The 25,628-nt window shown below is 42.7% G+C and overlaps 2 protein-coding genes across 6 annotated transcripts in view; both read right to left on the bottom strand.

Moving 5' to 3' along the window:
- The window catches only part of SPECC1L (sperm antigen with calponin homology and coiled-coil domains 1 like), a 69,994-nt gene extending 62,673 nt beyond the window's left edge, over nucleotides 1-7,321 (bottom strand). The window contains exon 1 of one of the 2 annotated variants that reach the window (XM_027470071.3): nucleotides 7,187-7,321. The gene's annotated coding sequence lies outside the window, so the exon portion shown is untranslated. Of the gene's footprint in view, nucleotides 1-6,562; nucleotides 7,114-7,186 lie in introns of those variants that run through there. The other variant, XM_005023558.6, reaches the window with a different exon arrangement.
- Nucleotides 7,322-10,849: 3,528 nt separating this feature from the next.
- BCR (BCR activator of RhoGEF and GTPase) overlaps nucleotides 10,850-25,628 on the bottom strand; it is a 102,789-nt gene continuing 88,010 nt past the window's right edge. For all 4 annotated transcript variants that reach the window (XM_027469697.3, XM_072024596.1, XM_038187693.2 and 1 more), the window contains 7 exons: nucleotides 23,652-23,711; nucleotides 23,412-23,521; nucleotides 22,429-22,568; nucleotides 20,787-20,921; nucleotides 20,018-20,123; nucleotides 18,832-18,994; nucleotides 10,850-18,265 (listed from right to left, as the gene is read on the bottom strand). In XM_027469697.3, the coding sequence (XP_027325498.1) occupies nucleotides 18,176-18,265; nucleotides 18,832-18,994; nucleotides 20,018-20,123; nucleotides 20,787-20,921; nucleotides 22,429-22,568; nucleotides 23,412-23,521; nucleotides 23,652-23,711 (804 nt within the window). In that variant the 3' untranslated portion in view covers nucleotides 10,850-18,175. The remainder of the gene's footprint in view (nucleotides 18,266-18,831; nucleotides 18,995-20,017; nucleotides 20,124-20,786; nucleotides 20,922-22,428; nucleotides 22,569-23,411; nucleotides 23,522-23,651; nucleotides 23,712-25,628) is intronic.

Below are 25,628 nucleotides of genomic sequence, written 5' to 3'. Positions count from 1 at the left end.
GTTATTTAGAGAGGAAACATTTTCCTATTACTTTCTATCTTAAAAATTCAAAAGAGTCTAGAATTTTCCATTACAAGTTGTGGAACTGCAAGAAAGAATTCTACCTTTAAGCGGCATTATACGTATCCCTTGCTGTTTCCAAGCCACATTTACTATTGCTATTTTGCTTTTAAACAGAAGGGAGGAAAGCAGAGAGCTTTGGGGAAGAATTGGCTGTGATATACCTCAATCCCTCTGCTCCTTGTTTGGAGAAAACTGCAGGACTTTAACTGCTGTGAGCAATGTGTAACCGTTGCAACGCTTCACATTCCAGACAAGTGACAGGAGCAGCTACAGAAGGACTCCCAGCTTCTGAAGCGTGCTCTAAAACAGCCTTTTCATAACAAAATTAAATAATGAAGTCTTGTTTTCAAGCTCCTACTTTAAACAGACATTATTTCAAGCCACTGCTGAGGGGAAAAAATAGTTCATCAGCTAAATACAACTGGTTCTTCCCAGTGGTAAAAAAATATTCCTGCATGTGAAGGTGGTGGCCTGTGCCCCCCTTACAGTGCAAGCTGTAGGCTTCAGTGGGCAGAACATGATAAAGGACAGAAGGAGGGAATATAACAGGTAGAATACCAGTACAATAGTTTTAGCTACATTGTCACTTTTCAAACCTTTTTGTGAAATTCACAGTCGCAACCCAATTTTAAGCTGTGCGTGAACTGATGGTGCAATAGGCACCTACCTCCTGGAGAGCACTTACACCTGTGTCAGGTGCTAAAGGTTTAAACAGGCCTCACAGAAACACCAACCTTCTCTGTACGACTCTCAGGTTAGTATCTGTGAAAGTAGAACTCTTATTTGGGCACTGTACGTTTTATGGGGAAATAAACTAAACACAAACTTCCTGGCCAAAGGACTGGCCACCTTTAACTACAAAACCAGCTGGTCCGAAAAGTGATACTTGGTCAGTTATCTGCTATCGCTCCCGGCATGCTCCGGAGTTGACTGTTATTACAGAAATCAATGAGCCTCTGGTTACAAAGGGGCACTTCTGGCCACGTAACCTTCGGTATAAATCCCGTTCTTTAACCAACAATCACGTTCCCCTGCACACGTGGAAGTTTTCCTCCTCTGCCAAGGAAGTACTTTCAAAACCAGCAAGGAGCTACCTTCAGAGCCCAGCATTTGGCAGAATGGCACAAGAAAAGGCGCACAACTCACACAACAGCTTCGTTTTGCTTCAAAGTGACTAGCTCAGTGGGCAGCATTCATTGCGGTGCAGTTCGTGACTAGCTCAGTGGACATTTCATTGCAGTGCAGTTCATCTCTGGCACAGCTGTACCCAACCATGCAGGCTACAGGAGGTGACCAGTGGTGGCCTCTTCCCTTCTCTCTGCTCAAACCAGCTGAGCTCTGGCATGAGCTGCAGCAAAGCCTTCAGCAGCACGAAGGCCACTGGGAGAAGGACAAAAGGCAGTGCTGTGGCTCCCACTGGAAAAAGGGGGACAGAGTACACTAAGGGATGTGCAATGAGCTGTCTGAGGAGCTACATTTGTGGCTCCCAGCACAAGTATCTTACAGGAAAAACCTGCAAGAGAAGTGAATGAATTTGACCAGATCCCACATTCATCCAAAATATTCTACCAAGTCTTGAGTTTGTGCAAAACCAGTTTCCAGCTCGGTTATGGCTATAAATCTGTTCCTACCAGCTGCTGCCCAACGCAGCCCCATCGCGGTGGTTTTCTGCTGCCTGCGTTTCTGTAACTGGGAGGTGACCAGGTGCTCGCCACGTCCCCTTCACCACTGCCCTGGTCGGGCAACATTCCTGAAGGCACTGCCCCAAGAAGAATAGAGCAGGACAAGCATGCAGAGATGCATCACCTGAAGGCCTTCACAGCCCCCAGGGGCTCACAGCTGGGTTCCCAGCCCAGGACCGTCCTGGTCTTAGCTGGATCGAGAGAATGGCTCCGATGGGAACAGCCCCGATGGGAACAGCCCACCCAGGAGCCAGCCCTGCAGAGGCTGAGGGAGGGAAGTGTCTTCTGGGGATTGCTTAAGCCAGTCGTGAAAATAATTTAATTGCACCCTGCCACCAAAAGAGACAGTCCCACCCCTTCCTCAGTCCTCTCCCTGGTTTCTAGAGATCATAACTCATTTTGGATGAGCTCGTTTTTCATCAGATCAGGACTGATCTGACTCACCTTATAATTGCTAGGCATTATGCAAAGGAAGCAGCGGGACCGTGGAACTGGGAACAAGGAAGACTCGTCCCTTCGAGGACAGTAGCCCCAGACCGGTTTTAATTCAGTCTCAGGCTGAAATTTAATTCAGGCTGCTGGGCAGAGCAGCAGTCCTGGTGGAAGTGAGCCTCTTGCTGGTGCCCAACCACCATATCCCACGTCTCACTGTTCTGTGGAGCCACACGAGAAGCTAGATGAGAAAAGAGAAGCACCAAAAAACAGAGACCACCAGAGGGTGCGACAACCAGCTGCATGTAGGTGTGAATTCTGTGCTCCGACCCACGTCCTCCTCGTCTCTGAGACCCGGCGGCAGCACACTCATCGTTTCATTTTGAAACCTTCAGGCTTGCCACACAGGGATGAGACAGAACTGCATGCAAATCCTTCCTAAACAGCCTGGTACCACTGGGACATTTACCTACCTCTGAGTGGAGCCTGGGGACATGCATTTGAGTCACAGAGGAGAAAAGTGTTCGGGACAGGTTGAAGTCCCCAGTCTGCAGCCACTCTTTTCCCCCACACCCACAGGATCAGACATGGTTTCTCTCCCACGTTTTTGTTCCAAGCCTTCTGGAAGTGGGTGAACACCGACCAGCTCACGGAGTCCTGCTTCCCCGGACAGTTTGCTCAGCAGAGCAGGGAGGCACTCTGCACAGGGACCGCAACTGCAGCCAGCAGAAGCACTGAAAGGCCACCTTCAGCGGGGCATGCCTAACTGACGTGACTGCTGGCAAGCCAAACACCACCAAATGGCAAACGCCTGGCACTTCAGCACTCTGCTTGGTGAAACACTTCCATGGTAGTTCATAGAGAAGCTCCTACACCTCCGCTTTCTGTGGCAAACCTCTGATGTCTGGCTGAAGGCCTCAAAAGAGTTTTCCCATTCCCTCCAGTTAACCAAAATAATTTGAAGCGTTTAAATACTGTAAGATCAGCTAGGAATATCTTAAGTGGAGACCCTTCCACCTAACAGGCGACAATTTAAGCAATTTGGAATAAGGACACTGCTGCTGCCTTCACCAGTAACTGAAGGCCTCTCTCTTGCACAATGCAGTCTTTCTAATAAAAAAGTCTACACTGACATCTCTATCATTTTTATCGCATTTACAAACCATCAGTCAAGAAATTTCATGACAACTTCCAGCAACTGTACCTATTTAATGCATCCACACAACTGTCCATTTCACCCCAGAGCCTGCAGATAAAATGAGCCCTGCGTGACTCTGCCATTACTATGACAAAGATCTCTTTTTGGAAAAAAAAAAAACAAAAACAAGCAAAACGAGAAGTTCAAGTGAGCAGAGTTCCTCAGCGATAGGATTGCTTTTTGGTAGCAATCACATTTATTTCTACAGGGAATTAAATGAAATATTGACCGTTAACTATTCACAATGCTGGGTACATTTTAGGGAAAAATAAAACCAAAAAAAAAGGAAAACCAATGTCTGCAAAGAAAAGAAAACTTAACTGCACCACAGGTACTATTTTAAATCCATAGCCATCATCAAATCTCATTATCGTTTAGCTTGCTAATTAAAATAAGCTTTGAGCTCAGTACAACTTGGCAACTCAGTGAAAATAAATAAATGAAATCCTATGGCTAACTGGAAGAAGCCAGGCTCCAATACATCGCTCGGAAGCGTGCCTGTGTCAGCTAAAGGCTTGTCCATATGAACACTGCCAACGTTTCAGCAACGCGGAGGAGCTCGCTGCAGGACTCTCTCCAGCACCAGCTCTCACACAGCAAAGAAATTCTGCAGCCGAACTTTCAAGAAGGTTCCTTTTGCCAAAACCACCATGTGTGCTTTTAATTAAGATCGTATAGCGAGTTGTATTGAGCACACACAAACTTGCAGGGAGTGCTATAAGAATGTCAACCTCTTGGTCAAGCTGTACGTCCCCCCAAAATGCATCCCCATCGGAAATCATTATTCATTGCATGTGTACGTGCACAACACGTATCCTACACTGGGTAAACGGCCAAAGTCCAGAAAGTATTTTCAGCATCAGAGAAATACCAATACTTGCAGGCTGATGTCATCAAATACATTCACTTTTAGCACTATCTGAATACTGGAAGGTAGATGTTCAGTATATTTTCCTCAATAAAAGTGGCTCTATATATACCAGTTAGCTTGATCATTAGCAAAAATAAAATTAGCTCAGAATAAAGTAAGCCTCATCTTTCCTAAGTGTCAAATCCAGTCTTAATGTAAAAGCTTAGAGTATTTTCTCTCTTTCAATTTTGATTAAGAGAATTTACTACCCTTTAATAAGTTTAAAAAAAAAAGTAGCTCTAAGTTCAGATTTTTGTTTTTATTATTTTAAGGCACTGAAATCTCGTAGACTTTCTGAAGTCCCTTTCGAAAGTCTCTTCTTAACCAATTTCACCATTTGTTTGTGAACTACTCTTCCTTTTTGTCATTTTGGAAGCTGCTGGTTCTGCCTTTTGTGTCTGTTCTTTGCTAAATTAAGTTATCCTGAGACATTTATTTACAACAACAAAGATCAAAAGTTCCAATGTCCTTACATTAAAGGAGTCTTCTTTCCCCAAGAAAATCATGCATGTGTGTGAAAACACTAACAATGAATTATTTATCTGCCAAGAGATAGTATCCTAGGATTACTTGCTGGCTGCATTAAACTGGTAAGTGCTCTAAATGGTGCCTTTCTCTGATCGTTTCAGTTGGAATAAGCTCAAAAGAAACAAGTAATATGTTCCTTGTGACTAGTCACTTCAGGCTACGATTAAGCATATAACTCAACCTCTTACACCCGCTTATTTTCCCTTTTTCAGTATAAAGACTAAAAATAAGATCAAATGGGGTGATTTTAAAGTCGGGAAGTACAAGCATAACATTTCTTATGCTGTTTTTCCTACTGAGCAATAGGGATTCCGTCATATTAATAGCATTATACGTTCCTAAAACTGGATCCTAGTTGGCAAGACAGGCTCCAAGGCTGCAAGATCAAGGAAAAAAAAAAAAAAAAGAACTTCTGAAGCACATTAGTGAAAGAAATTTCCAGAACGCATTTTTTTCTCTCTCATGGTACCAATAGAGCAAAAAGGGCCCATGTTCATTTCCTTTCATCATGTTATTTGTTAGTATTTATTTATTCACACCTAAAACATTAATTGTACTGAGTAATAGATAAGGTGATGTACAATGACATTTTTGCAGCATAAAAATAACAATTCCAACATGAACTTAGACAGAAACTTCTCAAACTCGCTGGCTATGCCTACACTCGCAATTAAAAGAGGCCAGAGATCATTTTCCACTCCGAAGAAAAACTTGCTCTGCTTGACCTGTGACGTGTAGCCAAAACCCTTCCCTCTGCCCTGTCCAGGAAAGGGTGGCCGTGTCCCACACCCATGTGAAGAAGTCCTGTTGTGTGCCACCTGTGCATGACACCCAGGCATCACTTAGGAAGATGCTGGCAGCCCTGGCACAGCCACGCCAGTAACAAAGCTGACAATTTACCAGCGTAAAGATTACGTGCCAGACCTCAGCCTAGCAGCCAAGTCGTCTTTGATGGGCTGCCATGGGCATACCAGCCATTAAGAAGAACGTCCGTGCAAGCCTCTCCTCAGGCCTGATGCAGAAGCTGCCTTTGGCAGCGTGCCTGGAAGGCCACAGGGATCATCCTGCCTTTGAACAGGGAAGGGAAAGGGGAACAGCACCGCACTGTACGCTGCCAAGTGCAGCACAAAGTGCAGTCTATGAGAACCGCAGATCCTTGCAGAGGTTTGCCCACTGTGATGCTCCACCACCACCAGGTTCTAACAAAACAGCCTTCCTACCTCTCAAGTAAATGCAGACATTTTATCAATGCCCAAACCAAAATTCACATCCACACATTGCTGCATGACTCGAATGGATGACAGGATTGAGAAACACAGCCTGCAGGGTTTAACCAGATGGCACCCTATTTGACAGAAAATGGGTAAGTCTAAACAATTCGGATGTTTTGTTCTCCACAACCATGTCTTCTACTCAATAAACAAAAAAAAGAGACATGCTTTTTCAGACATGTGAAGACATCTGAAAAACGTAAGCCTTCCTTTCTCCTACTTCACACCACCCACCAGCCCAGCAGCTGATTTTTCCCACTAACTGAAAATCAAGCGGCACTGTTACAGAAACATATTCCAGTCTCAGTTTCTTACGTTTAATCTCGGAGTGTTTAAAATTAAGTGCTCTTTCCCTTTTTATTAGCTACTACCTAATTACGATCAACTGGCAGAGGAGGAGGAACCGTACTCCTGAGCCACCGCACTCCGTTACGACCCACGGCGCGCTGAAAGCAGCCACGGGGCTCCGCTCGCCTACCTTCCAGCAGCCAAAGTCCATAGCACTAAGCGAGCAGGAAGCACCGGGGCTGTGTTTGCTTTTGGGGTGAGCAGGGCTGGCTCAGGCTACATCCCCCGGCGGAACCTCCGGCTCTTCCCGACGCTTCTCTCCCGCAGGAGCCGCACGCAGCGCGCATTTCTGCCTCAAACCTGCAGCTTTTCGGCCCCCGACCCAGCCGGCAGGGCGGCGAGATGCTGAGGGCAGCCCCCGGAGCGGCGTTATCCCCGCGTTATCCCCCCGTTATCCCCCCGCGGACACGGCCCGTGAGGCGCAGCCCGCGGCTCGCTGAGGCCGCCCCGCGCCCGGCCCTCCCCCGCCGCCAGCCGTCACCTCACGGCGCCCGGGGGCCGGGCACAAAATGGGCGACGGGGAGGGGGCGGCGGGGCTGGCACGGCCCGGGGGCGGCACGGCGGGCCCTGAGGGAGGAGGAGGAGGAGGAGGAGGAGGAAGGGGAGGAGGAGCCCGGGCCGGGCGGGAAGGGGCTCCCTGAGGCGCTGAGGCGCTGCGCGGCCCGAGCCCGCCCCCCAAGCCCCGCCGCTGTCCGCCACAGGAGCCCCCCCCTCCCCCCGGCCGGGCTCGGGGCCGTGTGGGCCCGGCGCTTACCGGGAGCCGCCGCCTCCTCCCCGCTGCTGCGCGCCGCGGGCCCGGGCTGAGGGGAGCCAGAGGGGAGGGGGGGATGGGAGGGGGGGGGGGGGCCGGGCCGCGCGCGCCGCCGGCGGGAGGCGGAGGGGGGCGCGCAGGGGGCGCGCGGGCACGGCACCGACCCCTCCGCCCCGCCCCTCCCCTCGCGGGCGGGGACGCCGCACTGCGCAGGCGCCAACTCCCCCCCCCCCCCGCTGCCCGCTGCCCCCCCCCCCCCTCCGGCGCCAAGCCTCGGCTGGAGGGGAGGGGGCGCGCGGTCAGGGGCGGCGCATGCGCGCAGCGAGCCTCGCGCCGCCTGAGGAGGGGGGACCGCTGAGGCGCCTGGCGCGCACCTGAGGGGGAGGCGGGAGCGGGGTCTGGGGGCTTCGCCCCGCGCTAGCCCGGCAGGGCAGCGTTACGTTAATTGTGTTAATTGAGTTAATTGCAGCCTTCCGTTGGAGCGAGGAGTAGGTGAAGGTGGTTATAGGGAATGGCTGTGTCTCCTCAGATTAAAAGAGCTGTGTGAACGCAGATTCCAGGCTCGTAGCTCCTTCCCGAAGGCCGGCGTATGTGGCTCATGGCCGTGAGGGACGCCTGGCTGCTGTGAGCAACGAGCGGCTGCAGCTCACACACTGAAATCTCAGCGTTGGCGCTCCGGTGGGAGGCGTAACGCGGTCTGTATTTACGGGCATGGGCTGCAAAGCGCTCTGAGCACAGCAACTAAGAAAATGTGCTGATGGGACACATCCCGTGAAAGTTTCCCCGTCAGGCGTTCTGTGGGCTCGGGCCCTGGTGTAAAGCCGCTCTCCCACCAGCAATTCAGCTGCTTTGTCAAAAGAAACGCTTTGGTACATGATTGCATCACAGCCTCTCCCCTGAGGTACATTCCTTCCTCGAATTCATAGTGCTGCAGATCGGCGAGGACAAGTATAATTTACAGTCCCCTTGTTATCATGGCTGAAATTTAATTTTTAATATTGTAAATCAAAGTAAATGACATCTAGATTTCATGAGAGTTCCCTTTAAAATTGAGAGGATGTTTGCTTCCAGATGTTACAACATAGTTTGATTTACTTTGTGAGGAAAACATTCTTATTTATCTATTTATTAAACCAGTCTTTTATTTAGACACCCTTCCCAATCCATTTCTCTCAGTCTGCCTCTCCTTAGCTGGCAGGGATTAATTCCCCTGGAAGGTTGCTGCACGGACACAGTTTGCTTGTTTGACATTAAACAGCTCCTTTACACTTCAGTAATATTTCTGTTTTGGGGTTTGAAACAATATGACCAGTGCCATTCCCTTAGGTTTTTCTGATCCATGCTATGTTCCACAAGATGTTGTTTTGTGTTTTCTGTGTTTCTGTTTTTGGAATGAATCTTAAGGGTTATTGGGGCCAGCAGGACTAGAAGCGATTGCCCTTTGTACGTGACACTGGTGAGACCACCAGCTGAGGGAAGTGAGGTTGTTTACTTGTAGACTAGAGGCTGAGGGGAGACCCCATTGCTCCACAACTACCTCAAAGGAAGTGCAGGGCAGTCTCTTTTCTCAGGTTACAGGTAATAGGACACTAGGAAACAGCCTCAAGTTGTGCCAGGGGAGTTTTAGATTGTGTACTAGGAAGAATTTGTGGAGAGGATGTGGCATTGGACCGGACTGCCCAGTGAAGTGGTGGAGTCGCCATCCCTAGGGTTGCTTAACAGGTGTGTGGATGTGGGGCTTAGGTTCATGGTTTGGTTGCGGACTTGGTGGTGTCAGGTTGATGGTTGGATTTGATGACCTGAAGGATCCTTTCCTACCTAAATGAGTCAATGATTTCAATGACAGCATTACTTCTGTATTAGGGAATGTGAAAAACGTCTGTAATTGTTTTGTGCAATGTATTTCTCACAGCCCGCCAAGTTCTGCTTTCTGTTTTCTAGCAGGAAACAAAATGTGGTTCATTCAGCTCAATGAATTTATGAGCAAGCTGCTCAATGACAATGCATATACCTAGTATCTAGTTCAGGAACTTAAAAGGACACTGAAAAGAAAAAATAAAAATAAAAAAATACTGCAGCACTGTATCCTATAATGTGTGCAAGAGCATTCCAACTGTCTGTTAGGAAAACTTTCTCAGTGTAGTTATGCAGTGGATTAGATTGCCCAAGAGGATTACAGAATCTCCATAATTGGAGGCTTCTAACAAAGAGCAGACAAATGTCTCTCTCGGGAGCAGGGCAGGTACAGCCGATCCTGTCTCAGACCAATAGCTATATCCTGCAGGGCTTCTGAGCAGCAGCTACCTTAGGGCAACCTGCTCAAAGCCACAGGAAGCAATGCAAGTGTTGCCTGGTAAATGAAAAGCCACCTGCTCAGGAGTGGACTCTGCAGCAATTTGCAAGGAACATCCACCGTTGGGCACTCCTGTGTTGTTCCCCACCCTGCTCCAGCCTGAAGTTTTAATTCTTTCTTGTTACAGAGAAGCAGTTGCTGTAAACGGCTACCAGTTGAATTTGCTCAAGCTTGTGCCCTGAGATTCAGCTCACGCCAGTAGCTGTGCTGCTCACCCAAGGTTTTCAGATGGCAGAAAGGAGCTAGGAGCAGCTGAGAAGCACCCACCTGGTAAGCAGCGAAGAGCTTAATACAGTGTGAGCATGGCTGTGCAAGCAGAGACCCTGGTAAGGAGCTAGCACTAGGGATAGGACACAACACCTTCCAGGCTCACTCACAGGTATCCTGGTAACATTCAGTGTGGTAGAACTACAGAGGTAGGCTTTCTAATTGAGGGAGGGTCATTTTGCAGAATTCCACATTGAAGCTATCTGAAAACCGTTTTGAAATTACATTATATGGATATGCCATGAGCAGGAAGTACTAGTAATACTCTCTGAGTTTCCCCTTCTTTTCCTAGTTTAGGGGTGGGCATGACACATTTTTTCTTGACTTGCATCTCATGTCAGTGTAGCTTTAACCATTCTATTTTTTTCTCTAATTTGGATATTGTGTTTGAGACATGACCTTGTGGTCCCAATTGGATGCAAATCAGTTTAAGAACTTTCAAGTGGATATTTATTTTAGAGGGGTTTATATTTTATACTAAATTTGGACTTTATTAAAACATAAATGTACTTTAATTACATTAATTATTTAAATAACTTTTTATTTAAATAAAGCACCGAGAGAACTTGATTTAAATAACTGATTCAATTTCCACATTGGTTACCACCAAACACTAATTTAATGCAATATTTAAAGAACTGGAGGCTGAAGCTGATTTCTTAGCAAATATGTAACTACAGCTAACATGCTCTGCACACAGATGTAAAGTGTTGGGGGTTTGAGACTGGCTGCATTTTGAAGGAGTTTTCCTACAAAAGGATTGATAGAGACCTGATAACATACCATTTTGCTTAACTACTTCCCTCCCTTCCACACAAGCTGTTTGTGTATGTCATAATTGCTTTACTTTAATTCAGCAAGAACCCTGTACTAACCTGTAGCTTTTACTTAAGTAAGACAGCTTTTACCTTGTAAAACACGAAATGGCTTTCATTTTGAAACCCGTGGTAATTTCCTTACCTCTAGCAAACTCAATCAAATGCAATTGACACATTCAGTTTAATGTAGGCCCAGTTTTTAATTAAATAAGACCCAAAGAACCTGACAAACATAGATACAGGAGATTTTATTTAACATTGTGTACAAAGAAAGGCTACAAATGCCTTAGACTTTTTTCTTCCCCCAAGTACAGCTTTTGTGTCCCTTCTTCTTACCACTTATCTCAGAATATTAAAAAAAAAATCCTGAATTACTATTTTTCCCCCTTTTTTCCCCCTTCCTTTTTTTCCTCTCTTTGGGCCTAAACTGAGAGATGTTTAGCAGTACAGTTTCAACACCTTTCAGGATTAAGCTATTAGGATTAGGTTTTCTTTTCAAAAACAGAGCACTATGATACTGAAGCACTGACAACAGCGGTATAAAATGTCAAAAACAGACTCTGTAACATGGTAGAGTTAAAACAATGCCAACAATATTAACTCTGAAGAAATCCAAAATTATCCAAACAATAACAAGTTGCTTTTCTTCTACACCTGATAATTTAGCACTAATTATATAATTTAATTGTATTTATATTTAAATAAATAGTCTTATTATCTCCTTTCATTGGAATTCTTCATGGATTATAAACACTTGTAATACTAGAGATAAGAACAAACTACACAACCTACATAGGCAAGAGAAGGCTTAGTTTTATGTTTTTTGCTAGACAGACACAGAAAGGACAACATTTCACAGTGTCCTGCTGTGAGCTCGTACTTAAATTCACCATTTCATTGTGGTGTTCTCAGTCATCTCCAACAGGATGATTCCTTACCCTCTTTTTGCTGCCTTGGATAGTTCATAATCACTTTTAGTACTGATATCCCAACCTTTTGAAAGATCTGTTCCTACACAGGTAAGTTTTATCCAGGATTCCAAATTACTTAGCAATTCTACAGGTTATTGTATATTACTCTGAAGCCTGATGTAAGATTTCTCCTAGGCTGTGAGAAGCAGTAAAGAAGAGAACAGGGAGCGAATGCATTGGAAGAGGCTGTTGTGAAGCAATGTTCTTCTGCTATGGCAGCATTTACATTGCATTACTGGCATATGGGAGAGTTTTAAGGTATACATCAGTTTTCAGCTACTTCTGTGATCCCTAAGGTTAGCATAATCCCAATTTCTCCCAAAATGGAACTAAAATGAAGGAAATTTGAGCTTGTCTATGTAGATTGAGTTTTGATAATTCAATTAGGCACTGTAAAGGAGGAACTGGATGAGTTTTATCCCGTAATTGCCTTCTGGGCCTCACTTAAACTGCCCCAGGGGAGACATGAACCTCTAAGGACCCAGGCCATCTGCTCACTGGTGGGCTCCACCCATTGTGACACTCCTTTAGGGTTATCTGCGGGAAGCAGCTATATTTTCTTCCATACATCCACAGGGACATAAACTGGTCTTGTAACATAAATCATTGTGCAGATTAGAGAAATGATTAATCTGTAGAATGCCTTGGAATCTCAGAACGCCTTACCACTGGGAAAAGAGACTGCAAATATTACGCAAACAAAAGCTCTTGTGGAAAATCCAAAAATAATTCTCCATTCTGATGAATAATTTTGACAAGATGATTAGAGCATGACTGCAGTTACAACCAAGCAGTAAAGCAAATACTTCTGCTAGGCTTGGGCACTCTGTAATCATATTAATTCCCAAATAAGCTTGAACAGGTGAAAAGAATAGAATCTTATTTATATTTGCAAAACAAGCCTGCACAAGCCCAGAGCTTCAGCAGTACTTGGTACATTCTGCACCAGAAGACTGGAAATATTTTAGTTTCCTCCAGGAATAGCCCTGCTATAAAGTGAACCTCCTGCTGTGGTGGTTCTACAGAATAGAAGACGTGGTTGCTGTTGGAAAAGGAGGGGGTCTTTCCTACTGAAAAGTGAAACCTGACAGTGGAAAGTTAGTGACGTGGCAAGTATTTACACGGGTCACCTGCATGCTTTTACAGGGGTCTCCTCCAATTCTGCTATAACATGGAAACACAAGGAGAATCAACAGTGGCGGCAAATTAAGCCATTTAATAATTTTCTAATTCTTGGCAGTAGCAATTACGTATTTGCTTCACCTAGAAGGTCTAAATTTAGTGAAGGAGGAGAATCAAGATAACACATACGCTCCAGTTTGCTTTGGTCCTTCTGTTTCAACCATGTTATCACTATAGTATGTTGTGGTATTTTAGCCTTGCAGCCCAGAAGCAGACTTTTAGCTTAAACTATAGTATAACTTCCTGGTTTTGTTAGCATTTTCCTTTGCAGGGGTGTTTCACCTTTGCTAATACATGGACTCTATTGCTCCTCCCTCTATCTATTGCCACAGGGGAAAAATGCAGAGAGCAGGTGATAAGCTTTGCTTTCTTACCACTGAACTGTGAATTTTTAGTAGCAAGAAAGGGATTGCAGCACGTCAGAACTGGGAGGCTACAGTGGCCGAATTCCTAGCGTTCCTATATTAATGTTTATTTACTGGCAAGATAGTCTTTGCTCACAGTTATCTGAGGCACAGGCCTTCTTCTGTAACTTGAAGGGAGAATTTGTGCTCTATACAGTTCCAGACCATGTAATCCGAGTGATTCCTAATTATACTTTTTTTTTTTTTTTTCCAGTTGTGTTGTTTTTCTTCCTTAAAACTTTGTTAAAGAATAATTATTAACTGTGCTTGGTTTAGAGCTTCTGTTGATTTTAAGGATGATGCATGTACTTAATTGTGAACATTCATTTCATTTTAGTTCAGAATGGAGAATTGCTAATACTCACTTGAAAGCTCCAGCATCTCAGTTGCACGTACCCTATGTTAAAGGGAGCGGACAGTATCAGATTTATTTTTCAGACTACAGTACTATCAGAATGTTAGCAAAGCTTACAAAGAAAAACATATCTGGACTACAGATTTAAGAGGGAATGAACAAATTTCTGACTTATTAACTACACCAAAAATTTGATTAGTCTGATTGTATCCTACTTGCCTTTTCAGATTTTTCTTTGAGGAACAGAATGAAGCAAATCCCTTAAATCTAGCATGAATGTATGAATCTTCTGTTAGTGCAAGTCCCTGTATTCTTGAAATAAAGTCAAAAGGGAATGGGTAGAGGCTGTTCTTACAACATTTTCCATTTCTTCCAAAAATTTTTGTAATAACGCCTCAGTAGATCAACAAGCACTGAAATAAGAGGAAGGATTAACCGGTGAGGAATCGGAGAGGGTTGGTTTGTTGTTGGTTTTTCCCATCATATTTTAAGTATCCTTAAAAGTCATGTTGGTCAATTTACATTTTATACATACTTGAAAGAATGGCACATTAAGATAAAGAACACGTTGTCATGCCTTCCAGTGTTACAGGGGTGACAAGCAAATTTGGAAATCCATGTATGCTTTACAGAACAGTACATTTGTTTAAATAAACTCATAGAAAACTAACATAAACAACTGTAAAACACATTTTAAAACAGGTAAAATGAATAAACTGTAAAAATACTGCATCTCCCATAAACATACTCTGTGGTTCCACCACCTAGTGGCCAACAAAATATGTTGCAGTTTTGCTTCATATGGTGCATGCTGATTGCCTTCGATTAGCAAGTGAAAGTCACAATCAAGGCAGGCAGTGGGCATCAGCAAATATAGTGAATGCACTGCTGTATTTTGCCCTTAGCTGATACATTAAAAAATAGCAGCATTAAAATACAGCCTGAAATAGCTTAGCTACTACCTCAACTTGTTAAAATTGTGCAAGAATAAAGAACACCAGCAGCATTTTAATGGATGTGTTTCGATTTGGTTTTGGACACTCTACTCCCATAAAAAGCATACATAACACACAAAGCTGAGGCTGACCTAGTAATTGTTACTTCTTGACCGTCATTAAAACTCTTTCCCTTAGTTTGCTTTTTTACTTTTTTTTCTTAATTTAAAAACCTATTCAGTGTTAAAAAAAAATCCATGAGAATTTTAAAATAGTTTCTAAATGCCAGGAACGGATGCTTACTCCTCTCCTTAAACTGGAGATACACAGACTATTCTAATCACCTGAAATTCTTCTGTTGAAAGTTTTAATGTTTCACATTGATGTAACTGAAAGTTACATTTTTAGGTCTCTCCAATACACTAGAATCAGAGCGAATATAAACGTCCAGTGCACGTTTAAAGGGTAATGTTTTGCTAGTTTGCTCATGCTGTTCATATTGTACCTTTTAATGCAGAAAATGGAAGAGTTGGGTTTTCTGACACAACTCACAAGCAAATACATAGGTGTAGAAATCAGAAGGCCTTCTCGAAAGCCAAGTTTTGCAAGTCCCTTTATGTTTAAATATGATAAGGCTTATTAAAAACACAACAAAGTTCAAAAAAAAAAAAAAAAAAAGCACACCCACAACATCTCTGTGAAAAGAAAAGAAAAGCCTTTTGGAGATTCTTGATTTCTGAAAACATAAGTCTATTTGAAAAAGCTTGATTGCGAAATTAAAGGAAATTCAAGAAATCAATTATCATATTTCAAATCAGTCCACAATTCCATCATTAGCAGTAAGATGTGCTATCCTTTCCAGCCCAAAATTACCAGCTTTGGGGAAAACATATTCATACTTAACAGAAATAATTAATGGGTTAAGTTAAATTAACTTTTTTTCCCTGATCCACATGCCTGCATGTTAGATAACGTTACATTAGAACTGAGCATTGTAATGAGAGACTAAAAGCAACAACCTGTAACAGTAACCAACGCAAAAGCTATTTTCTCATGGTTACATACTATAGATCAGTAATATAATATTAAAATTAAATTCCTATATAAATAAAAATAAAAAAGTTGGGCAAAAGTAAATTGGCACAGTCATGGTATTGCTTTCCAGTTTCAACACTGCAAAGAGCAGCCACAAATTCTAAACACCAAAAGGAAAAGGCTATCACTCAACCACCTGGTGTAATTTGTTGTTTTTTGTTTGTTTCATTTGTGTTTTTTAATTTTAATTTTTTCTTTTTAATGAGGTCAACAACCATACTACTGCGTCAAATATACCAAACAACAGCTTGGAATGGGTAGGTATGCAGCTAGCAGTCAAAGGATTGTTACAGAACTGCTATGAAAAAATGAGCACAAATACATAAAACCCAAACCACAGAGCGTGGTTTCCTGGTCTGCATGACTTAAGTCAAGATTTTGCAAGATTGTGACTAATTTTTACCTTCAAAAAGGCAAAAAAATAAAAAAATTAAAAAATTTAAGCCTTCAAGTTTGCTTGCCTTCATTCCCTCCCTCCCCCAAAAAGCAACTCCTACTATAAACATTTTTTCTGTTTTCTGGGTTCAGAAGTTGGAATGTACTGGAAATACATACAATAGAGAAGGAACTTCTAGTTGTACATTACATTACAAAGAAGTTTGCTCCCAGACCTAAGAAGGGATACTAAGCAATATTAAATTCCTATAAGGATCCTTACAAAGCATGCAAAATGTTGATATACTCACAAAAGTGGCATTTCTCTTTGTTCCTTTTTGAATTTGCAACTTCACAGTACAATAGTTTCTAATATTATGCAGCAGTCAGAATTACATTGACTACAAAACCATTTCCCTTCCATTATTTTTTTTTAATTTCCATTTGTTTGAAACTCTTTTGTCGTGTTTTTGTTGTCTTTGTTTGTTTGGGGTTTTGTTTTTCTAATTGAGAGATTGCAGTTTACTCATCAGAAAACATGAAATTCAGCATAAGGAGGGTTGCTTTCGTCATGGTATTTCCACTCAAATTATGTTGACACCCTAACAATACCAATTACTTCTTTCAAACTCCATCCCTCCCTCCTCCTTCCCTTGCTGATTCCTTCCCTCGTCTTTGAGCTGCTCTTTTCTTCTTGCCAGGGTGACGGATGGTTGCCGCAAACTGGATGCTGCATAACTGGGTAGGAAGTAAAGGGGGCTGGAGTACATTATGAAAATGGAATAATTCATACCTCCCTCAAGATGTTTGGCACAACTGCTTCATAGCCAGAACACTTTGCTCTGGATTAAGCAATTGGATTATGCTTTCAGTTCCCTAGACAAATACTGCTGCCCTTTACGCCTATGTAACCCCCGTGGCTTTGACCAAGTTAGGCAGGAAAACACAAAGCTAGTATTTAGCTAGACCTTTTGTACTGCTGTATGTAGTTCCACAGAAATTTCTTCACTGCTCTTATTTAAAACAGGGTTGAAGTTTCTGAAGAATACATGTGCATGCTACTGGCTAGGTTGTCCATAAAGTACATTCTGACATATTTTATCAAAGTATTTATATCTATCAGAAAAAGACTTTTGTAGAAGCAATGTACAAAGCCTCCAAAAATTCAAGTATCAAAACAAACAAACAAAAAAGCTGTTATGATAGAAGTTTGGAGTAAGCAGCCAGCCAACCTGATAGCCACTAATAATTTGTTTTGTCCAGAAATGCTTCAATTATTTTTGCAGTGATAACATCGTTTCTTTGGAGTGTTGGAAATTAACAGCGTTCTCAATTAATTTTCATTAAGTTTGGCAGGGTCTAAGGAATTCAGCAATCCTCTCTGGATAGTATTGCTCCTGCTTTTATATGCAAACAAACAACACAATCACAAAGCACCGACTCAAATCCTCCCTGCCTCTCTTTAATTTGATGTATTTATTTATACTGTAACATCGTTGGGTCTGGGTCCCTTAACCCCCCCCCCCCAACCAAACATCTGAAGTGCAATGTAGGCGAGAGCAGGGCATCTCCTTCCCTAGAGTTTGTATAAACATTTGCAGGGGAAGGGGTGGGCGAGGCAAAAAAAAAAGTTCTAGTTGTATGCAAAACTGTTCCATTTCTTTAGAACCCTGTTCAAATCAAGACTTGAATTTCTGAGGAGAGAATCTTAGATCCCAGACCCTTCCCTTCTCTCCTCTTCTTGCAAAGCAATGCTATTTTTGTGGCCTAGAACAGTACTTTAAAAACAGCAGTTATTAAAGACACAGTTGTGATAGATCTTTTAACTCCCCCTCACCCAAAAAAGGGTATCCTATCAAGTGGTCCAGTAGAAATCTCGAAGTTTCTTTATGATAAATCCATAAAATGAGGAATACCTTCTGTCACATTCCCAACAAGAATAACAGCCACACTCTGTGGTGCATTTGTTCAAGTGTCTATTGCTCCTTCTAGTGGAGATTCTGCACAGCTCCATCTCCAGTTCAATTCTTTCTACTGATCAAAAGTAGAGAGATTTTTCTCCTTTCTCTTCAGCTTGTCTCTGGTTAACAAACAGCAGAAGCACTGAGGACCATAATTCCCCAGGACAGGAACAGGCCAGAAATGTCTGAAGAAACACCAGTCTTCTTTTTCTCTGGAGAGGCAGATTTATGCCAAGAGCAGTTTTTTTTTTTGAGTCCTGTTGGTATCACAGGCATTTACACCTCTGTGGAAAAGAGAATGCTTTGTCTCTTGCTGTCTGGGGTAGGGATGGTCTCTAGCTGCAGGAAGTACAGAAGGACTTGAACCTGGAAAGAGAAAGAAAGAGGTAAAAATAAACACCTTTTAACTCATTCTCATCCTGGCTATTTCGGATTTGCCATCATTCAATAAAGAAAGTACAAAGCTTGCTGACGAGCTAACAGCTCTGTGCTCCAATTCCCTGCACTACCTTCAGAAGGCAGCAAGGGCCAAAGCTGAATCTAGCAAGGATGTTTTTTTTGTGTATCAGTGAAGGTGACTTATGTGTTGAGGAGCATCGTGGAAAAAAAACAGACCATCCCTTTATCGTAGGCTAGAAATACAGCACTGTGTGACAGTTCTCAAAAATCTTTCTATGCACTAACAAAGAATGCAGGATGTGTGTGTTGTGACGTTTTTTCATGTAAAGCTGTGTTAGTACAGATGCAAACTGAATGGCCTGAAAAAACACAGTTCTATAAACAGTCTAAAATGTCTGTGTTGAGGTGAAAGTTATTTATGTTTCTAAAAACTTCATTGAAACACAAAAGACAGCTGAACCACGCCTTGCCAGAGGACTACAGTTTCCCAGCGACTGTCTTCAAAAAATTCAATAGCAGATTTAGTATTTTACCTGGGACATGACTTCTAGTGACCAACTATCAGTCATTGTTATAGGCTGGGTTGGGTTAGCAGGGATTTTACTGTCCTTCTCTGAAGGTCTGAGCAGTGTTGGTCCAAAGACAGTTGCAAGATTATGCAGGGACATCTTGTTGATACTTTCCCTCTCAGCAACCCTAGGAGAAGAAAAATCAGGCAAGGTGGATCTTTATAAATATCTGACTTTGAAAGTGTCCTGAAGTACAAAAACATATTTATTCCTTTTGTAAAAATTTTAGGTATAGACATTCAAGCACGCACTCTCTCTGTATGTCCCCAAATTAACTGTATGCATAAGCATTTCTTTGATTTGACAACCACAGTCTTAAGCGCTCTACAGACACAGCTTACTTGGGAAAGAGACTGATGCTTATTATCTGGTCAGACAAAAATGGGATAGGAATAAAGGCATGTTTTTCATGCCAGTTTTCTAAGTGAGCAACTGAGGCACCTAGGGTAAAAAAATTACCTAAGGGCACAAAAGTCTGCAGCAGGAACAAGTCAAACCCAAATTTCCTGGAATTTAATCCAGAACCTCAGTTACAAGATCATCTCTCATCTTTGCAGTGACAGTCTCTGGTGTGTACAATACCATGTAAATTAAAATACTGTGTATGTATTAAACACATCTATTTTATTACTATCAAATGCATGGAATTTTTTTTCACAGTTACTACCAAATTACAAAGACATAGACAAGATCAGAAAGACTGGTCTAGGCAAGGAACTGACAACTCCAGTTAGCAGAAGGACAAAACTGGAATTCTAAAGACATACCATGTCAGATTGAGACACCTTTTGAGACAGGACTCACAAGTGCATAAACACAGACTAAGCTTTCCAGGTTACACTAAAACCTTTCCAGATGCAGGTGCAGTTTTACAGAGATATTGCGGCAGGAATTTGCAGTTGCACTAGATAAGCTCTGAGACTTTTTTATTACCCCTTTCCTTCAGTTCTAATCCTTCTGGTTTCAGTGAGAATGGAATTCAAGATTTAGTGCTTCACATGAGACAATAGTTACCTGATAAGCATTCACAGCAAATCTGCAAATGATTCTTTATTTGCCTGATTCAGTGCATGTTCAAAGAACAGGCTCTACTTTCCAAAATAAGGTTGTTTTAAGCATTAAATATATATTTAAAGGATCCAAATATTACCTTTTTAGATGGTCCAAAAGGAAAAGGAATGTCACAAGGTTGGGTTCTGGAAGTGATAACAATAGATTCAACATGCAGCTTTCCTTTGCAACAGGATCTGAAAGTGCTACAAGACAGAAAATAATAAAACATTACCGTTGGCAGTGAATGAGAATTTGACTGTGTACTGGGTCTGGCTGGAATGTTAACTTTCCCAGCAGCAGCCCATAATTTACTGCATAATTTACCAAACCAACAGATATGGATGGTCCTGAACAGACTACTTGCATCACGAGTTAGAAGGTCAGAGTTGCACTGGATCTTTTCCCTTTATTTCTTAGAGGGGTAGAAAGAGAATCCTTTCCCCTCAAGCAGTTCAAACGCTTTCAGACATTTCATTAGGATCTTTTCATTAGGATGTTTTCCCCTGCATTAATATATTGCAAGGTATATCCCCTCCAAAAAGGGCTTCCCTGGAAGACCAAATGAGGAAAAAACAATACGCATAACCTCAACAAGGAGGCTGTCATTCTATTCTTAACCCGCCCTTCAGAAATCTCGACATTTTCAACTTATAAAAAAGCGTGGTGATTGCCCATCATCAAACCCAGTGCAAGATATCATTCCAGAGCTCATTTCTGAGCTCCACTTCATTTCCCTTACAGCTTGTTCCAGGCTTCTATCCAACATTATCAATATGTTTTTTGTACTGCTTCAGGAGCAGCCTCCTACAGAAGAGTGTCTTTAACACAGATGCTGGTTATCAAAGGTTATTTCTGCTACTACCTACCAATGCCCTCCGCAAAGTTGGGGTACAGTTCATCGGTAAAGAGTGGTTCAGGTAGTTCTCGGAAGTACAGTTTCAACGTGCCTGCAATGGCATTAACATCCATCTCGCTCATCATTACTGACACATCCTTGTTATCTGAAAGAGGGAAGAGGGGAAGTAGGGTAAATAAACTGCTGGCCTTGCATTTGCTCCTTTGCTTGCTTTGACTTTCTTTGTTTATCCATTGTCTTTGCCCAAACAGCTGAGATTTTTCCTGTTTACATTTCTCTGGATTAAATGAGCTAACTTCTGATAACTGAGAAGTGCTGCACAAATGACGGCAAACAATTTCCAGCTTAAAGTTAACTAGAGGGAAGTTCACACTACCCAGGGTTAGTTATGCTGCGCCAGCAATGGGCCTGATCTGGACCAGGCTCTGCATGACTATATTTATATGCACTTCAACTTCTTGTTATTCCAATTCCCTGCCTCAAATAGCTTAGAATAAGAGACTCTGAGGCTGTCTAATTCCCCACTGAGTGTAGCTAAAGAACACAGGCAATTCAGGGCTTGCATTTCAGTTTTGATGCTATTAAGAACAACAAAACCACCTCCTTTGCCAAAAACAAACAGGTCAACCAGCAGAGCCAGTGCTGGTTTCATGAAGGTTAGTGCAAAACAACATTTAATGTAAATGCAAAGAAGTTGTTTGCAAAATATGAAACACCCTTACTTTACTTTCACTACCGAGGATTCATAAATCAATTGTTTTAGTAGCTTAGTGGGATTGAAAAGAAAATGCAGGAATGAAGAAATTTCACAAGCAAACAAACGACAATGAAGAAAGTGCAGAAAGGGTGAATTCAGGCACCAAGCCTAGATCTCAGGACCACTTGCATCAAAAAGAGAGCTCAGTGGTCCTTAGGTCACCATGTGGGGACTGGAATTAGGGCAGAAACTTCGCTTTTTGTACCACAGTGATCTGGAGGTGTTTTATCTGCCTGGTTTTGGATGCCTTTTGGGACACACGTCATTCCTTTAAACGCAGAACACTAAGGAGCACTTTTCTGCACAAGATCAAGGAAGGTTTTACAAATACCAGTATCTGATTTTATAGTCTGCACACATCAATTTAGCCACAGAGTCAAGAAAAAAAAAAAAAATCAAGAGCCCTGACCTTACATCTCCATTTCGGTAAACACCCTGTTCTTCCCAGCCAAGCTTAGATATTTTTTTTTTTAATTTTATATTTTTCTGGCTTCCTTTCACAAAGCATTCTCAAACAATTTCTATTAATTTGGAGACCTCACAGCAATAAGGAAAATTACAGCTTCTGATTGCTGCTACTTCCCCTGAGGAAGTTATCTGCCATTTACAAAGCCTTGGCAAGGCATGCAAACCCACCACATCATGTCTGCTGGGAGGAATAACAAATGTGTTATTTGGTATGAGGATCCATCCCGTTGTATGTCTTTGGTCATATCTGTAGCTGAAGAATATTAATAAAACATGCAGCCAGGGTTAAAATGATTCCCTGTGAGTGAAAATCTCTACCTCTTAATGCTTCTTGGGGAACAGAAGATTTAAAATAGCACAGCCATCTGACAGGGAGCTCATGTAGGTTCTCACAGCACAAAGGAAAACATCAGACGCAAATACTTACTGACATCAAAGGCAGCTTTCAGAGCCTGGATATCGGTTGCAACCCCAGAGACACGGTAGATGCCCACCTCCTCCATCCCACGTCGCTCTATCTCCTCCACACACTGGCGCACTATGTAAGGCACCTTTGATCTCTCTCTCCTTAAGAAAGCCAAATAGAAGAGTTCAGTGCAGCCCATGCCCTCAATTCCTGTTACCTCAGCCAGCCAAGCTGGCTGAAATCACCCTGAGATCACCCCCGCCGCTATGCTGTGCGGACCTCTTCTGAACAATAGGGTGGGAGGAAGTCTAAGCAGGCAATCAAAACTGAGCTGAAAAACTCCTTTTAAAACTGGAGAGGGTTTTCTGAGGTCTCAGCCTGGCTCTGGCCACAGTGCAGCTGCCCAGAGTGCTAGAGCCGGGCCCTAGTGCCCCAGGAGTCTCCCACTCGGCCCAGGTAATCTGAGGATTCCCAAACAGCCCCACGCTACATAGCAACACTGGTGCTTTCAGATTAATGAAGTTCCAGAGGGAGGAAATACCACACTTCCCAAACTATTTGATGGAACAAACAGGTTTCTTCTGGCAAACAATTCATGACAAAAGATCAGGGGTTAAAACAATACAACAGGATCCAAAGAACTTGAACGTTTCCGATTATGGAAAGGAAATATCACTGTGTAGTGGCTCTGGAAATTTGTGACCAAGTCAGCTAACTACTGACTAAAAGGGCAAGGGGCATTTCCGGAACTCAGAGAAGTGATATGCTGAAAGTAAACACCCTGGGTTTCCAAGGCTGTGCGCATGTTGTTTTTTGACCCATGCAAAAAATGCAGCTCACAAAACGTCCGCCATCTCCCTTCTGCAGCAACAGCCATCTGCACTACTGCCCAAGTGAAGCAGACTGTACTGACAAATCCCTCAGTGGGGTAAAGACAGGTGCAACCCGCTGGCTAATTGGCTTTCTAGCAAAGCAATAAGGAGAAATTCAACCCATCAGCTCACTTGGTGACAATAGCGATCTTGACCCCAAAGACCCCCGTCTGCTTCCGTGACGGCATCCTTTTCAGGCTAAATTCTCGACTGGTAAACTTCACCGACAGCTTCACTTCAACCTGAATAAAAGAGAACAGCTGTTACATTTCAAACAACATTTTCTTTTTTTTAAATGTTGCAATGAACAGCAAAGAAATAAACCACATCAAAGGTGCAGAAACAGTGCTAACTTCTGCTTTCTGTACTTACCCCATTCATCGAGATGACTGTGCGCTGCCAGTCTTTGTCCTGCAACGCCTGCGGGTCCAGCTGAAAAACATGGAAGTTACCATGAGCTAGGAACAGAATTCAGAGAAGTCAGCTAGCCTGAAAGGCTTCTGCAAGTGAGCAGAGCTCTACTACTTCCAATGTGTCATTTCATTTCCACAGGAAAAAAAAACACACATTCCAAGGTTTCTCAGGTTTTGAGTAACAGGATGCTCAGATATTGTGCCATTCTCTAAGCAGGCTGATAACTCATTTACATGGAAAATCTAGCAACATGCGTGCAGTATCTGCTCAACAACAAAGGAAAGCTCAGAGAGAAAAATCAATATATGAAAGCTAATAACCTCACATTTCAGAGACGGGAAGACTGCATTTATTGCTGCAGTACATGAGTGGACAGCCAAATTTGTCCCATCCCAAAGGGCTAGGAGTCAGCAACGGGGAATCATTTTTGAAAATAAGTCTGATTTGAAATAGAGGAAAATGATTTGTTTCCCTCTCTCTCCCAAGGAGCTAAGGGTCCCCATAAGTCAAGAAGGATCTCCTTTGTTCTCCAATTTCTTTCATAAAAGAGGCTTTGAAATTAATTTTCAAGGTTCAGAAGCGATATCAGACATTGAGGATTTGTATGTGTGTACTTATACACAGGAAACCCCTTGTCTGTGCGTGCATGTGTACTTGTATGCTTTACTTCAGTTTGGGAAGCCTTCTCATAGTTTCAACAATCAAAAAAGTTCATTAAATGTAAGCAGTGAAGCATTCAAAGCTGACATGAAAAGGCTATGACCTTTTGTATCAGTTCTCTTGTACTGAAAAGCAGAACTTTTGTGTAATTTGTTAGTTAAAAAAAGCACAAAAACCATCCACAAACATCTGCTCCAAATATCAAGAGAAGGCGAAGAGTTATCTGTCTCCTCTTTAAAAAACAACTTTGTCTTTTTCATTAAGTCTAATTCTGTCTGACCTGTCTAGGTTTACAATAGAATTATCACAGGAATGCCAGACGGACACATATTCAAAAAAAAACAAAAACAAAAAACAAAAAACACACCTTACAGTGGACACAAAAAGGGCTCTGTATTAAGCTCTCACATTTTTCTGTTCTGTAGTAATTTGTAAGCTTTAGATATTGGGCATTTTAAAAGTTTGAAATCATTCAAATGTCATTCATCACAGGACCATTCAAAATTCATTCATCACAAGGCCAGACCCTCTTTGCCCCTTGCGCACAAGCCTGAAGGAAGACAGAAATCTGCTACATCACAAAAAGGAGATGGTGAAGCTCACGGGCATCACGCATGAAAGAGAGATCACGGCTGCTGAACAGCATCTCCTGCAAGAGCTGCTCCTCCCACAGTACCATACAAAGCTCCAAATACATGGCAGAAATCAGATGCTGCAATCTGGTCTCAACTGGGGAAAGTGGACTGCAGTCTTCTAGAGACAGCTGGGGTTGGATGAGTGAGAAATTATTGTACTGAAATAAAAAGCCAGACTTAAGAACTTTATAGCTCTTGGCTATGAAGCTAATAGCTTCCAAGGAGGACTCTGTTCCACTGAATTTGGAAGATATAATGACCCTACAGTGAGACAAAGAGAAATATAAAGTAATCCATACAGAGACAAGTAACTTTAAACAAACCAAACCTGTGTCAGGTTCTGACAGCGAAGGAAGCCAGCTGAAACAGAGAAAGGCAGCCCAGGAATCATGGCAAGCTGTCCCACTTTGACCTGCCTATTATTTTCACTTCACTTTGAGCACAGAGGCAGGAAGAACACCTGGCCCTGCTATTTCAAGAATTCACTAACTAGAAACATGTTGTGAAGCAAAGCTCTGAGCTCCCATTTTCAGCCTTGCTTGACCTCCTTTGAGTGGCCAGTTGCAGGCTGGGGAGCAGCTGGCTCAAGCACTCAGACCTAACCCAGCAATTCCAGTGCTGGCTGAAGAGTCCAAACACA

The sequence above is a fragment of the Anas platyrhynchos genome, chromosome 16, assembly GCF_047663525.1.
Source record: "Anas platyrhynchos isolate ZD024472 breed Pekin duck chromosome 16, IASCAAS_PekinDuck_T2T, whole genome shotgun sequence".
NCBI classification, from domain to species: Eukaryota; Metazoa; Chordata; class Aves; order Anseriformes; family Anatidae; genus Anas; species Anas platyrhynchos.
Note: the sequence above shows the minus strand (reverse complement) of the source record. Positions and strands in the feature narration are given on the sequence as shown.